This window comes from Geotrypetes seraphini, chromosome 9 (genome assembly GCF_902459505.1).
Source record: "Geotrypetes seraphini chromosome 9, aGeoSer1.1, whole genome shotgun sequence".
NCBI classification, from domain to species: Eukaryota; Metazoa; Chordata; class Amphibia; order Gymnophiona; family Dermophiidae; genus Geotrypetes; species Geotrypetes seraphini.
The window spans coordinates 10,130,335-10,143,099 of NC_047092.1; the positions used below are offsets into that span (position 1 = coordinate 10,130,335).

The 12,765-nt window shown below is 45.8% G+C and overlaps 1 protein-coding gene across 4 annotated transcripts in view; it reads right to left on the reverse strand.

Annotated features, from left to right (window-relative positions):
• The window catches only part of PFKFB3 (6-phosphofructo-2-kinase/fructose-2,6-biphosphatase 3), an 89,296-nt gene that overhangs the window by 7,691 nt on the left and 68,840 nt on the right, over nucleotides 1-12,765 (reverse strand). For 3 of the 4 annotated variants that reach the window (XM_033957982.1, XM_033957980.1, XM_033957983.1), the window contains exons 10-14: nucleotides 11,396-11,500; nucleotides 7,400-7,529; nucleotides 4,816-4,878; nucleotides 4,339-4,403; nucleotides 3,742-3,921 (exon numbers count right to left, since the gene is read on the reverse strand). In XM_033957982.1, coding sequence (XP_033813873.1) covers nucleotides 3,742-3,921; nucleotides 4,339-4,403; nucleotides 4,816-4,878; nucleotides 7,400-7,529; nucleotides 11,396-11,500 — 543 coding nt within the window. Of the gene's footprint in view, nucleotides 1-973; nucleotides 997-3,741; nucleotides 3,922-4,338; nucleotides 4,404-4,815; nucleotides 4,879-7,399; nucleotides 7,530-11,395; nucleotides 11,501-12,765 lie in introns of all 4 variants that reach the window. The other variant, XM_033957981.1, reaches the window with a different exon arrangement.

The window sequence follows — 12,765 nt, forward strand, 5'->3', positions numbered from 1 at the left end:
ATGGTTGACTCAAATCTAAGACAAAGGCTTAATATTTAAGTGCCCTGGCTTGTCAGGCTCTGCACCCAGCCCCCCTTACTCCCTGCCAGGTTCTGCACACTGTCCCTCCCTTAATGCCCTGTACCATCTCCCTGCCTCCCAATGCCTTGCAGGTCTCCACTGGGCCTGCAGCGGGACCCAATGATCTCGCTATGGTCTAGGATATGAGAGATCCCCCATCACCCATACCAGCTGAATAATAAAAAAAAAAAAAAAACACAAACCCAGTGCAAACCCGGTCTCCCTCACGTACCTCCCAACTCCACGGTGGCCTCTTGATGGGCGGGATAGGAGGAATCCCTTCTGCCTCCTGTGCCTGCCAAAACTGACAACCATACCTCCCTCCCACCTCCCCCCACATACCTTTCGAGTCCCAGATCACTCCTGCTATGTGCACTGGCTGGCTATCTGGGACCCGAAAGGTATGTGGGGGGAGGTGGGAGGGAGATGTGGTTGTCAATTTCAGCAGGCAGAGGATTCCTCCTGTCCCATCCACCATAAGGTCGCCAAGGAGTCAGGGGAGGGGGGTGTGGGGGAGGCAGGGGGTTTTGGATTCAGCCAAGATGGATCCCTCACGTCCCAGCCCACTGCTGGACCTCCAGATCTTGCGGCAGGCCCTGTGGAGGCCTGTAATAGGTCCAAGAGGGTGGCAGGTAGGCGATGGTCCGAATATAAATTTTTGACCCTAAAATCTCAGCTTATATTTTGAGTATATACGATAAAAGCAAAGCTATGAGACACAAAAACGTCACATGCAGGGAGTGTACAATAGCGCTTCCTAGAGCCCTCGACAGGATAGACCCCCTCAATCAAAGGGAGCACCGGACCAGGTCCCTGCACCTCTTTCTAATACCCTACTCCCAACCCCAACACCCAAAAGTTAAGGAACACACTAAAAAAAGGCAGCAGAAATAAAGGCACAATGAATACTTACAGACAAGCCTTCACTAGTAAAGGCTGGAAGGAGATAGAAATGAGACAGCATCAGTCACGGAGCAAACGGAAGCGAGAATTAGTCTAGAAAAGGCATTTCAAAAAGCAGCACTTTAGCCCCTACCCCCAACCCCACGGAACTGTCCGTAGTTATATTGCATTAATCACCTTTCCTCAATCCAAGCTCAAAAGGCAAATAAATGACCAACCAATGACAGTTGATTGTCAGCCCTTGATTAAAGATCTCTATTATCCCAGAAACACAAATTTCTCTGTCACAGCTCCTACACTGGAATGCCATGGCCACCCCCACCTCCGCCATGAAAATTCTCTCAATAAACTGAAAACCAATCTTAAAACCTTTTTTGTTCCAGGACGCACTTCAAACAATAAGATAACACCACAGCGTCCTTCTTCTATTCCCTCATGAGAAGCGACCACCCGTTCCCTGATGTTCCTTCCCATCCCAAAAAACAAAAGGAATTGACCCCAAAATATCCACAAAGAAGAAAATCCAGAGAAAACCAAAAAAAACTCTGTGGAGTGACGATGTTCCTAAATGGACTTTATTTGAAAGTATCAAAGTTCCAAAGGTACACTGAAATCATCCACATAAAATAATTCCATCCACATAAAAGTAAATCATCCACATAAAAGCCTTAAAGGACCAAGTCCGCTAGGGATACAGGACCCAACACGGTCCGCGTTTCGACAAAAAGTCTTCTTCAGGGGTCCCTGGGGGTCCTATAAAGGTGAGTACGTGGGAAACAATTGTGTGGTGAGCCGGAAGTGAGACCCTGCTTGCATTTGCAATGGAAAGGGCAATCATTTTTATGCAAGCAGTGTCTCACTTCCGGCTCACCACACAATTGGTTCCCACGTACTCACCTTTATAGGACCCCCAGGGACCCCTGAAGAAGACTTTTTGTCGAAACGCAGACCGTGTTGGGTCCTGTATCCCTAGCGGACTAGGTCTTTAAGGCTTTTATGTGGATGGAATTATTTTATGTGGATGATTTCAGGGTACCTTTGGAACTCTGACACTTTCAAATAAAGTCCATTTGGGAACATCGTCACTCCACAGAGTTTTTTTGGTTTTCTCTGGATTCTCTTCTTTGTGGATATTTTGGAGTCAATTCCTTTTGTTTTTTTGCAACTTAGGATTTTAAAGTGTTTGAGGCTTGCGCAGATGAGGACGGAGCTTAGGCATTGGTGGAATGAGGCGTTATGACATCACAGTCTGAGCTCTAGAATGTTGCAAACACAAGCAATGTCTCACTTCCGGCTCACCACACAATTGTTTCCCACGTACTCACCTTTATAGGACCCCCAGGGACCCCTGAAGAACACTTTTTGTCGAAACACGGACCGTGTTGGGTCCTGTATCCCTAGCGGACTAGGTCCTTTAAGGCTCTTATGTGGATGATTTACTTTTATGTGGATGGAATTATTTTATGTGGATGATTTCAGGGTACCTTTGGAACTTTGATACTTTCAAATAAAGTCCATTTAGGAACATTGTCACTCCACAGAGTTTTTTTGGGTTCCTTCCCATCCCCTCATACCGCTTCTTATTTTTCTTTTATGTCAATTGTAATCGTCTTAACCTTGTTCTCACCACCCCTTTTTATTTTTAAAATTTTATGTTTTATATTATTTTAGTATTGTAAACCGACCAGATACACGTCGATGGTCGGTATAACATAAATATGAATAAACTTGGCCTAAAAAAGTTTTTTTTTAAATCGCGGGGATTTGAACCTAAACCTCTCCTTCAGACAGTGATAGCTCAAGTCCAGTGAAGGAAAAGATTTCAAAAACACCCTAGATTGCCATTGACACTCCAGTATTACTAGTCAAGCAATTCCCCCCCCCCCCACACACACACACTTTTATAAAAGCATAGCGCGGTCTTTAGCGCCAGCTGTGGCAGAAACAGCTGCGACACTCATAGAATTCCTATGAGCGTTCGAGCTTTTACTGCTACAGCCGGTGCTAAAAGCCGCGCTAAGCTTTTGTAAAAAAAATTTTTAAAGGAGGGGGGAGGTTGCCTTGTCCCCCCCCCTATTTTTTTACAAAATCATAGCGCGGTGTTTAGCTCCGGCTGCAGCGGGAACAGCTCGGAAGCTCATAGGAATTCTATGAGCGTCGGAGCTGTTTCTGCCACGGCCGGCGCTAAAAACCACGCTACGCTTTTGTAAAAAAGGGGGGGGAGGGGAAGTGAGGTGCGAGTTGGTAAGAGCCTTGGCTTCGGGGTCCAAAGCTCAGCTCTTTGAAAAAAAAAAAAACCACCGGGCAAAAAAATCCCCCTCTGGATGTCCACAAGCAACATGTGAGACAATCTGAAGCCATTCACTAGAAACACAAACCATGGCTATTCTACGGCACACTAGACCGTCATGGCTGTCTGCTTATGTCCTTACCATTGAAACTTCAGGTATAAAGACTCAGACAGACCTCCGCAGACGCAGAGCACCTGCTGAAGTCTCTGTGGCCTGGAACTGGCTTCCTCCACTCATTGAGCCCCGGAGATAAAACTAAGCATTCCACCCCCTCATTCATGGTATAACTGTCACCTCCCAGAGAAAAGCAATACCATTACGCCATCACACTTAAAAGTCCATGCAACAGACAGGAATTCACTAGCAACTATCTGCAGAAAGTAATCAGAACCTGACCCAGGATGAGACGCGCAACGATGAAGCCAGAGGGTCCAGCAACTTCTGAGACGCTTTCTTTATGTTACAGGAGCACCAGAGGAGAACTAACCTGTGCAGGCAGAGGGGAGGCGATGGGCGCCTCTTCAGACAGACAGACAGGTAAGCCTACAGCGTCGGATGCCACATGCTCCTCACAGCTGTTGATTCGGAGTTTTTTGGTGGGTTCTGGGCTTGCAAAAGGGGTAATGCTATTCCGCCTCATGAGGGGATTAGGGCTCTTTTTGGTTTCCTAAACAAGCAATACAAAACAAAACCATGGAAACGACAAATTACACACAAAAAAACCGTGCAACCAACAAGCCAACCCCACCTTGCTTTCCTGCACCTGTACTCTGTTCCTGCTCTTCTCTGGTTCCACCAAGCTATCAAACGGCAATAAAAAAAAAAAAAAGCTCCCACTCCCGCTTCCCCTCCAACCACATCGATAAAACCAGGAGAAATTCACAAACAGGCTAGGAAACGATCGATCAATAAAGAAGTTCTAGAAAAGCATATATTGGCAACAGCAAGGAAAGGGTTAACTTGCTGCCAGCATTCAGCTTGGACTGAGGGAATACTCTGACCCCAGAGAACCAAAAGGAGAAAGCCAACCATCTCAGTGAAAGGGAAGGAAAATGTCTCCCCCCCAAAAAAAAAGACTTCTCACCTCCAATCGCTCCCGGTGGGTATTCACAGCTTCCACATTCAAAGAGATGGATTCGACTCTGCAGCCTTGAAGACAAAGAGAAATTTAAAAAATCAGTTTCAGTGAAAAGCAGGACGCCCAGAGCTGCACGTTTCTAGCAGAGGACCTGGTAGGACGCAAGTTTTAGGAAGAACAGTGGTGGACAAATCCGAGATAAAGCTAGATGGGTTTTGGAGAAGGAGGTGACTACGAGGTGACACCAGGAAATTCTTTTTCACTGAAAGAGTGGTTGATCGTTGGAATAGTCTTCCACTACAGGTGATTGAGGCCAGCAGCGTGCCTGATTTTAAGGCCAAATGGGATCGGCACATGGGATCTATTCACAGAGAAAGGTAGGGGAGGGTCATTGGGGTGGGCAGACTAGATGGGCCGTGGGCCCTTATCTGCCGTCTATTTCTATGTTTCTATGAGAAGATTTTAAGATTGAGATGGACGTACCATATGCCACAGGAGTGAGCTTGAGCACAGTATGCAAGGGGCATTTCAGGTAGGGCATTTCATCTGGAAAAAAAAAGGGAGACCAACAGAATTTTTGTAAGTATGTAGAGACACAATTTCAAGTTTATTTAATATGTTTGATTTGATCTCAAAATCCAAATCCAACGCGATTTACATTTGGTTAAAAATTAGTTTAAGATAAAAATCAGAAAACAAGGCAATTAATACTAATTGTGATAAAATAATACATTTGAAAAAGGGAGGAGAAAAAAAATCACCTAAATACAATTCAAAAACAAATAAAAAGGGACAGGTTATGAAACAAGAGGTTGGGGAACGTTACCCACTTAATTTTCACTTGGCGGTATTCCTAGGGCAGACTGGCCACTTCCTTTTCCCTTCAGAACAGACTGAAATGGTTACATTTTGGTTCACAGGTAGAAACTAACCCCCCTCTTTTAAAAAGCACGCGCTAATCACACGCTAAACGCTAACGCGTGCATGTTATCCTATGGACGCATTATCGGTTAGCGCAGGCTAAGCCGCTTAGCGCACCTTTGTAAAAGAGGGGCTAAGTTAGCTGGTAAATAGAAACGGACCCGAAACCAGGAGCTTCTCCCCCAGTCCCCAGCCTAATTCACTCGGATCAGAACCAAACTGGTTCAAAGTTCGTACAGTTGGCAGATGAAAGAATGTATCTGGTGGGGCGCGTAATTACCAGACAAGGCTGGTCAGGACTCGCATTTGGAAGGAAAAGGCTCTCTACATGTTACTACTTGAACACTCAAAAAATTAAGAAAAAATTTGAAAATGAAATAAACCAAATTTTTTTTAAATCTAGTTATCCAACAAGAGGCTTATCAATAACTAATGCTTAAGCCCGTTACATTAACGGGTGCTAGAATATATACCTGTCTGTCTTTCTTTATTTATGTCTCTCTCCCTGCTCCTGACTCTTTCTTCCTTTCTTTCTGTATCTCTCCCTCCTGCTATTTTTCTCTCTCTCTCCCTGTCACCCTTTGTCTGTCTGTCTTTCTTTCTGTCTGTCTCCCCCCACCCCACTTTCCTTTGCAGAAGCAGCAGTGATATTTCCCTTCCCCTCCAGGTCCCTGTGAAGTAGTAGCAGCATTTTCTCCCCCCCCCCCCACTTTCCTTTGCAGAAGCAGCAGCGGTATTTCCCTTCCCCTCCAGGTCCCTTCTGAAGCAGTAGCAGCATTTTCCCCTACCCCCCATTCCCTTCTCTTACCGTGAGCTGCCCTGCTCCGTTCTGCCCCTCCTCCTTCCCTTCCCGCGGGCTGGCCTGCTGTGACTGAAGTTTTTTTTTCGGTGGCTTTTCCCATGGTGGCTGATCCTCCTGTAAAGAGCAGCCTGCGATGGTGTCCGGCTTTAGTGAACCTCACAGGCCATTCTCCAACTCGGTAGCACGTTCCCTCTGACACGATCCCGTGCGTCAGAGGGAACGTGCTACCGAGGTTGGAGAGCGGCCTGCGAGGTTCGCTAAAGCCAGACACCATCGCAGGCTGCTCTTTACAGGAGGATCAGCAGCAGCTGCGGCGGCGGCAGCGTCGTTAGGGCGGGAGGTGTGTTCCCTGCTGAGGACACGGGCAGGGAGAGAGCTTGCCTGGCTTCCATGGTGAGTGAGGGCGGGAGGAGGGGAGTGGCTGGGGACCCACACATGCGCACTCCTGCAAAGCCACGGACCTACATCTCACGGAACAGGGATTACAGATCACGCAGGTCTGAGTGCGCATGCGCGGCTAGCGTTTTATTATTTTAGATAGAACGCTAAAATGAAGGAAAAGGATCTCAGAAATCCACGCCAGATTAAGAAAAATATTTTTTCAAAAAAAAAGTCACACTTGAGGTATTTAATACCACATATAGAAAAAAGAAAAAATTTGGGGCTCCTTTCAATAAGTTGCAGTAGCATTGAGCTGGCATTAGTTCTTGGCGCAAAGCGCGAGGTTAGCGCATGCAGCGTGCAGTAAAAACACTAGTGCACCTTAGTAAAAGGAGCCCTTTGTTTTTGAAAAATGATCAAAGAAGACATTAATAAATTTTGTCAGGATATAAATTTGAAGGTTTTTTGGATCTATGAGCGAAAACACCCTCCACATGTTACTACCCAAGTCAGTACACAACGTACAACTTACACAGGTCGTTTGAAACAGTTTAAATATAGTTATTTAAGTTTTAAATGGGGTTTGATGTTTTTATTTTGTTGAAATGATGTGCGGCTGAAAATTGTTACCAGGAATGTTTACTCCCTTTAAAAATTGCCTTCACGCTAGTCGAGTCGGTGCCCGCCACCAAATTCCTTCCAGACCCTTGCAACTGGCCCTAGATCTGGCCATTAAGTATCACCATTAAGCAAGGAAACCCCCCCCACACCCAACTCCCTTCCCCCTCCCCATGGGCTCAAGTGCTGCTTCCACAGCATCCTCAGCCCCCAGCCAGCAATCATTCCAGAAGCTGTTCTGTGTTTTCTGGACCCACAACCCAACCCAGTAGAACTACACTAACACACAAAGCGCAACACATTGGGCCTACAGAGCCTTTGCACAAGACATTCCTATCCCCTCACCTGCACTCTTATCCAGGAAGTACGCCAAGAGACAGCGCATGGTAGCCTGGTGAGAAATCACTAAAACGTTCTCCTGTCTCTCCAACTCCATAATGACCGGCTCTAAACGTTGCACCAGGTCCTGATAAGACTGAAAAACACAGAAGAGATTACATAAGAGACAAACCTGAAAATGCTGAGAAATAGGAGGGTCAAACAGTGGGTCCAGGGGATGTTTTCCCCAACCAGAAAGAGAAAGATCGCCTGAATTTCACATGGAGAAACATTTTTTTAAAAAAAAATTCGCATTTTCACCTGCTAACACAGTGGTCTCAAACTCGCGGCCCGGGGGCCACATGCGGCCCACCAGGTACTATTTTGAGGCCCTCAGTATGTTTATCATAATCACAAAAGTAAAATAAAACCATCTCTTGATCATACGTCTCTTTAGCTATAAATGACAATATTATTATTAAGACTTAGCCAAAAGGAAAGATTTATAAACTATAAAGAGTTTTACCTCATGCAAAATTGTCATTTCTTTAATAAGACATTAACTATTTTTTTTCTGAAGCTCTCCAAATCCAAAATGTGGCCCTGCGAATGGCTTTACTGCTTCGGCTACAAATTCAGATTGTGATCCCTCCAGAGGCAGCATCCACGTTCACCAGCTTTTCTCGACAAACTTATCATTCCTTACTCTTCTCCACGGTCCCTCAGATCTGCTGACCAGAACTTATTGACTATCCCCAAAATCAAAGAACTTTACTACACCAGAAACACCAGTTTCTCGGTTACGGCTCCAACCCTTTGGAATGCCACGCCATCTCACCTTCGCCACGAAAATTCTCTTGACAAATTCAAAACTAAACTAAAAACTTTCTTATTCCGAGACGCATACCATGGCGTCTGATAATTCCCTTTTTCCTACTGTAAAAGAACCGCTTTTAAGAAGCGACCCCCCCCCCACCCTCTCCTGGTGTTTTCCCCTCTCCCCCACCATTTATTTTTATTTTATACAAAAATTACAAACTTTCCTTTCCTTCTCTCCCTGAAAATCACGTACGTCAAAGTTCTCGTCTATTTTATGTCCAACCTTTTATTTTACCCAATTCTTAAATTTATTTTAACATTTTTAGCTTTGTAAACCGGCCAGATACTGAAACTGAGGCCCAGGACAAATGTCAGGAAGTTCTATTTCACACAGCGAGTGGTGGACGCTTGGAACGCTCTCCCGGAGGAGGCTGTGACGGAGACCACCATTTGGGGATTCAAGGGCAAGTTGGATGCACACCTTCTTGCGAATCACATTGAGGGATACGGGTAAACAAGGTATTCATCAGGGAACACCTAGCTTAGCCTCCGCATGCGCGGGTCGCCGGTCTAGATGGACCTAAGGTCTGATCCGGTGAAGGCATTTCTTATGTTCTTATTGTTGGTATATTAAAATGTAAATAAACTTGGAACAAAACCAGTAAAATACTGAAATTAGAGAATGACACGGTGACAAAATTCATCACCGTTCCCGTCCCCATGGATAACCGCGGGAAATAATCCCAAGTCATTTTCTAGTGTCTTTTTCAACCTCGGTCCTTCTACACCAGCGTTCTTCAAAGCAAAGCTTGCGGGTCAGTGGCTGTGGCCATTCATACTCTGATTCTTATGGGAGCCAAGGATAATGAAGCCATTGTGACATCACTGATGTGATTGGCTCTTAGGCACTGGTGGAATGAGGCATTATGACATCACAATATCTGCTCTGGATACCAGAGACTGTCATTCTGTAGTGTCTGTTTCAACCTCGGTCCTTCTACACCAGCATTCTTCAAAGCAAAGCTTGAGGGTCAGTGGTTGTGGCCATTCATACTCTGATTCTTATGTGAGCCAAGGATAATGAAGCCATTGTGACATCACTGATGTGATTGGCTCTTAGGCACTGGTGGAATGAGGCATTATGACATCACAATATCTGCTCTGGATACCAGAGACTGTCATTCTTTAGTGTCTATCTCAACCTCAGTCCTTTTACACCAGCATTCTTCAAAGCAAAGCTTACGGGTCAGTGGTTGTGGCCATTCATACTCTGATTCTTCCCTCTCTCCTTAAAGAATGACATGAAGATGGTTTCCCGCGGTTATCCGCGGGGACGGGAACGGTGATGAATTTTGTCACCTTGTCATTCTCTAACTGAAATATTAGAGCAATCGAAAGAAAGCAAGATAGGAAATCAAAGCCGACAGACCCCCGACTAGCAGCGTTCAGCTATTCCGGGAGATAAAACTAAAGTCGCTGGTGTGGGCCCTTCTTAACTATACTAGAAATTCCATTTTTTCTGTAGCCGGACCCTCGCTCTGGAATGCAATGCCACTTTGGGCTCCTTTAACGAAGCCGCGTTAGCGCACACGACTTTCAATCACGCGCTAACCCCCGCGCTAGCCCAAAAAACTACCGCCTGCTCAAGAGGAGGTGGTAGCGGCTAGCGCGGCCGGCGGCTTAGCGCACGCTATTACACACGTTAAACCGCTAACGTGCCTTTTGTAAAAGGAGCCCTTTATCTCCGCAAAGAAAATTCCCTAAATAAAATTTAAAACATTTCTTTTTAAAGATGCCTATCAATAAGTGAAGAAAAAAATAAGCTTTTAAGAACATAAGAACATAAGCAATGCCTCTGCCGGGTCAGACCCGAGGTCCATCGCGCCCAGCAGTCCGCTCACGCGGCGGCCCAACAGGTCCAGGACCTGCGCAGTAATCCTCTATCTATACCCCTCTATCCCCTTTTCCAGCAGGAAATTGTCCAATCCTTTCTTGAACCCCAGTACCGTACTCTGCCCTATTACGCTCTCTGGAAGCGCATTGGCTAAGGCTCTTAACATTTGCATCTCCTCTTCCTATAGGCTAAGGCTCTTGCACCTGCATTGTGATGTCATAGAGCTTTATGGTTATAGAAACCCAGAAACATGATGGCAGATAAGAGCATCCACTATCTCCTCCTCTCCCATAAGAACATAAGCAATGCCTCCGCTGGGTCAGACCTGAGGTCCATTGCGCACAGCAGCCTGCTCATGCGGCGGCCCAACAGGTCCAGGACCTGTGCAGTAATCCTCTATCTATACCCCTCTATCCCCTTTTCCAACAGGAAATTGTCCAATCCTTTCTTAAACCCCAGTACCGTACTCTGCCCTATTACGTCCTCTGGAAGCGCATTCCAAGTCTCCACCACCCGCTTAGTAAAGAAAAACTTCCTAGCATTTGTTTTGAATCTATCCCCTTCCAATTTTTCCGAATGCCCTCTTGTTCTTTTATGTTTTGAAAATTTGAAGAATCTATCTCTCTCTACTTTCTCTATGCCCTTCATGATCTTGTAGGTTTCTATCATGTCTCCTCTGAGTCTCCGCTTTTCCAGGGAGAAGAGCTCCAGCCTCTCCAATCTTTCAGTGTATGAAAGGTTTTCCATGCCCTTAATCATTCGTGTCGCTCTCCTCTGGACCCTCTCAAGTATTGCCATATCCTTCTTAAGGTACGGTGACCAATACTGAACACAGTACTCCAGGTGCGGGCGCACCATTGCCCGATACAATGGCAGGATGACTTCTTTTGTTCTGGTCGTAATACCATTTTTAATAATACCCAACATTCTGTTTGCCTTCTTCGCGGCTGCTGCGCATTGCGCCGTTGACTTCATTGTTGTATCCACCAGTACACCCAAATCTCTTTCAAGGTTACTTTCCTCTAAGTAACCTAAGAAGCACCATCCCCATCTCCCTCTCGTTACGCCCTATCTCTCTGCCGCTCCTTTTTGTTTTTATTTACTCATTGTAATTAAAACTTCCCTATCCCCTAGTACCTTTCGTCTCTAATAAGTCTTAATTTGTCATAGTTTTAATTTTACCCTCTTTTTATTTTATTTCACTTAATTCTTAAATTTTATTAGATTTTTTTTCTAATTTCTAAAATTGTAAACCGTCCAGATACATGTGATGGTCGGTATATCAAGCCATAAATAAACTTGAAACTTACCTCTCCGGAGGGGTAGCGATAATAGTACTTGTCGTGATCCCGTAACGCAAACTCCTCCGGGTGAGCCTCCTTGATTTCTTCATAAGTCATTTCCTCACATATTCCCTGCGACACAGAGCATTGGAGAGAGAGTTACAAGGTGTCTCGTGCGACAAGGCCACATGTGAAAAAGGACATTACAGCAGCAGCTCCATGAAACTAGTCAGGGTAAGAAGCTGCGTTCATCGCCCGTCATCCCACCTCCCCCCCCCCAAAAATACAGTCAAACCTCGGTTTGCGAGTGTTTTGCAAGACGAGAAAAACACTCCTGCAAACCGAGCGTTGACTCAATAAGCAAACCCCCACCCCAGGAACCAGCTTTGCACCCCCAAACCCTTACCTTGAGCGGATACTGGCACGCTCCAACCCACAGAACATATGTCTGCCGGTGCCGAAAGAGCTGCCGCTGATCTATGCTGGGCTGCTGCGGGACCTTGAACATCTGCATAGGTTTAAGGCCTTCTGGCTCCCACCCTCTCCGAGATTCTCATGGGACTAAGCTGTGTGGGGGCTGCAGACAGATTGGCTTTGAAATGAGTACTAGAGAATGACATAGGGGCAAATATGTCCCTGTCCCCGCAGGAGCTCAATTTCCCTGTCCCGTCCCCGTGAGTTTTGTCGCTGTTCCTGTCCCATTCCTGAAAGCTCTGCTTTATCTGCACAAGCCTTGGACACTTGTGATTTTAACGTGTTTGAGGCTTGTGCAGATGAGGACGGAGCTTAGGCATTGGTGGAATGAGGCATTATGACATCACAATCTGAGCTCTAGAATGTTGCTACTTGTGATTTTAAAGGGTTCGAGGCTTGTGCAGAGGAGGACGGAGCTTAGGCATTGGTGGAATGAGGCATTATGACATCACAATCTGAGCTCTAGAATGTTGCTACTTATGATTTTAAAGTGTTTGAGGCTTGTGCAGATGAGGACAGAGCTTAGGCATTGGTGGAATGAGGCATTATGACATCACAATCTGAGCTCTAGAATGTTGCTACTTAGGAGCTTGCAGGAATGGGGCAGGGACAGGAAAATGAGTTCCTGCGGGAACAGGGAAAAATTTGTGTCCGTGTCACTCTCTAATGAGTACCCCTCAAAATAACCGCCATTACTGGCCAGCACCCCCCACCTCTAAGCAATGCGGTACAGCTCCTTATTGGCTGGTATCCTACAACCCAGTCCGGTCTTTAGGGATGAATATGCATGAAATTAATTTGCATGCCATGGCTTTCCAATATATGCAACTTCTCTTGAATATTCATTAAGGGTATCCTGAAGACTTGACTGGCTGTTTTTGCCTCCAGTAGAGGGCTGAGAAGCATTGCCCTAGAAGAGACGC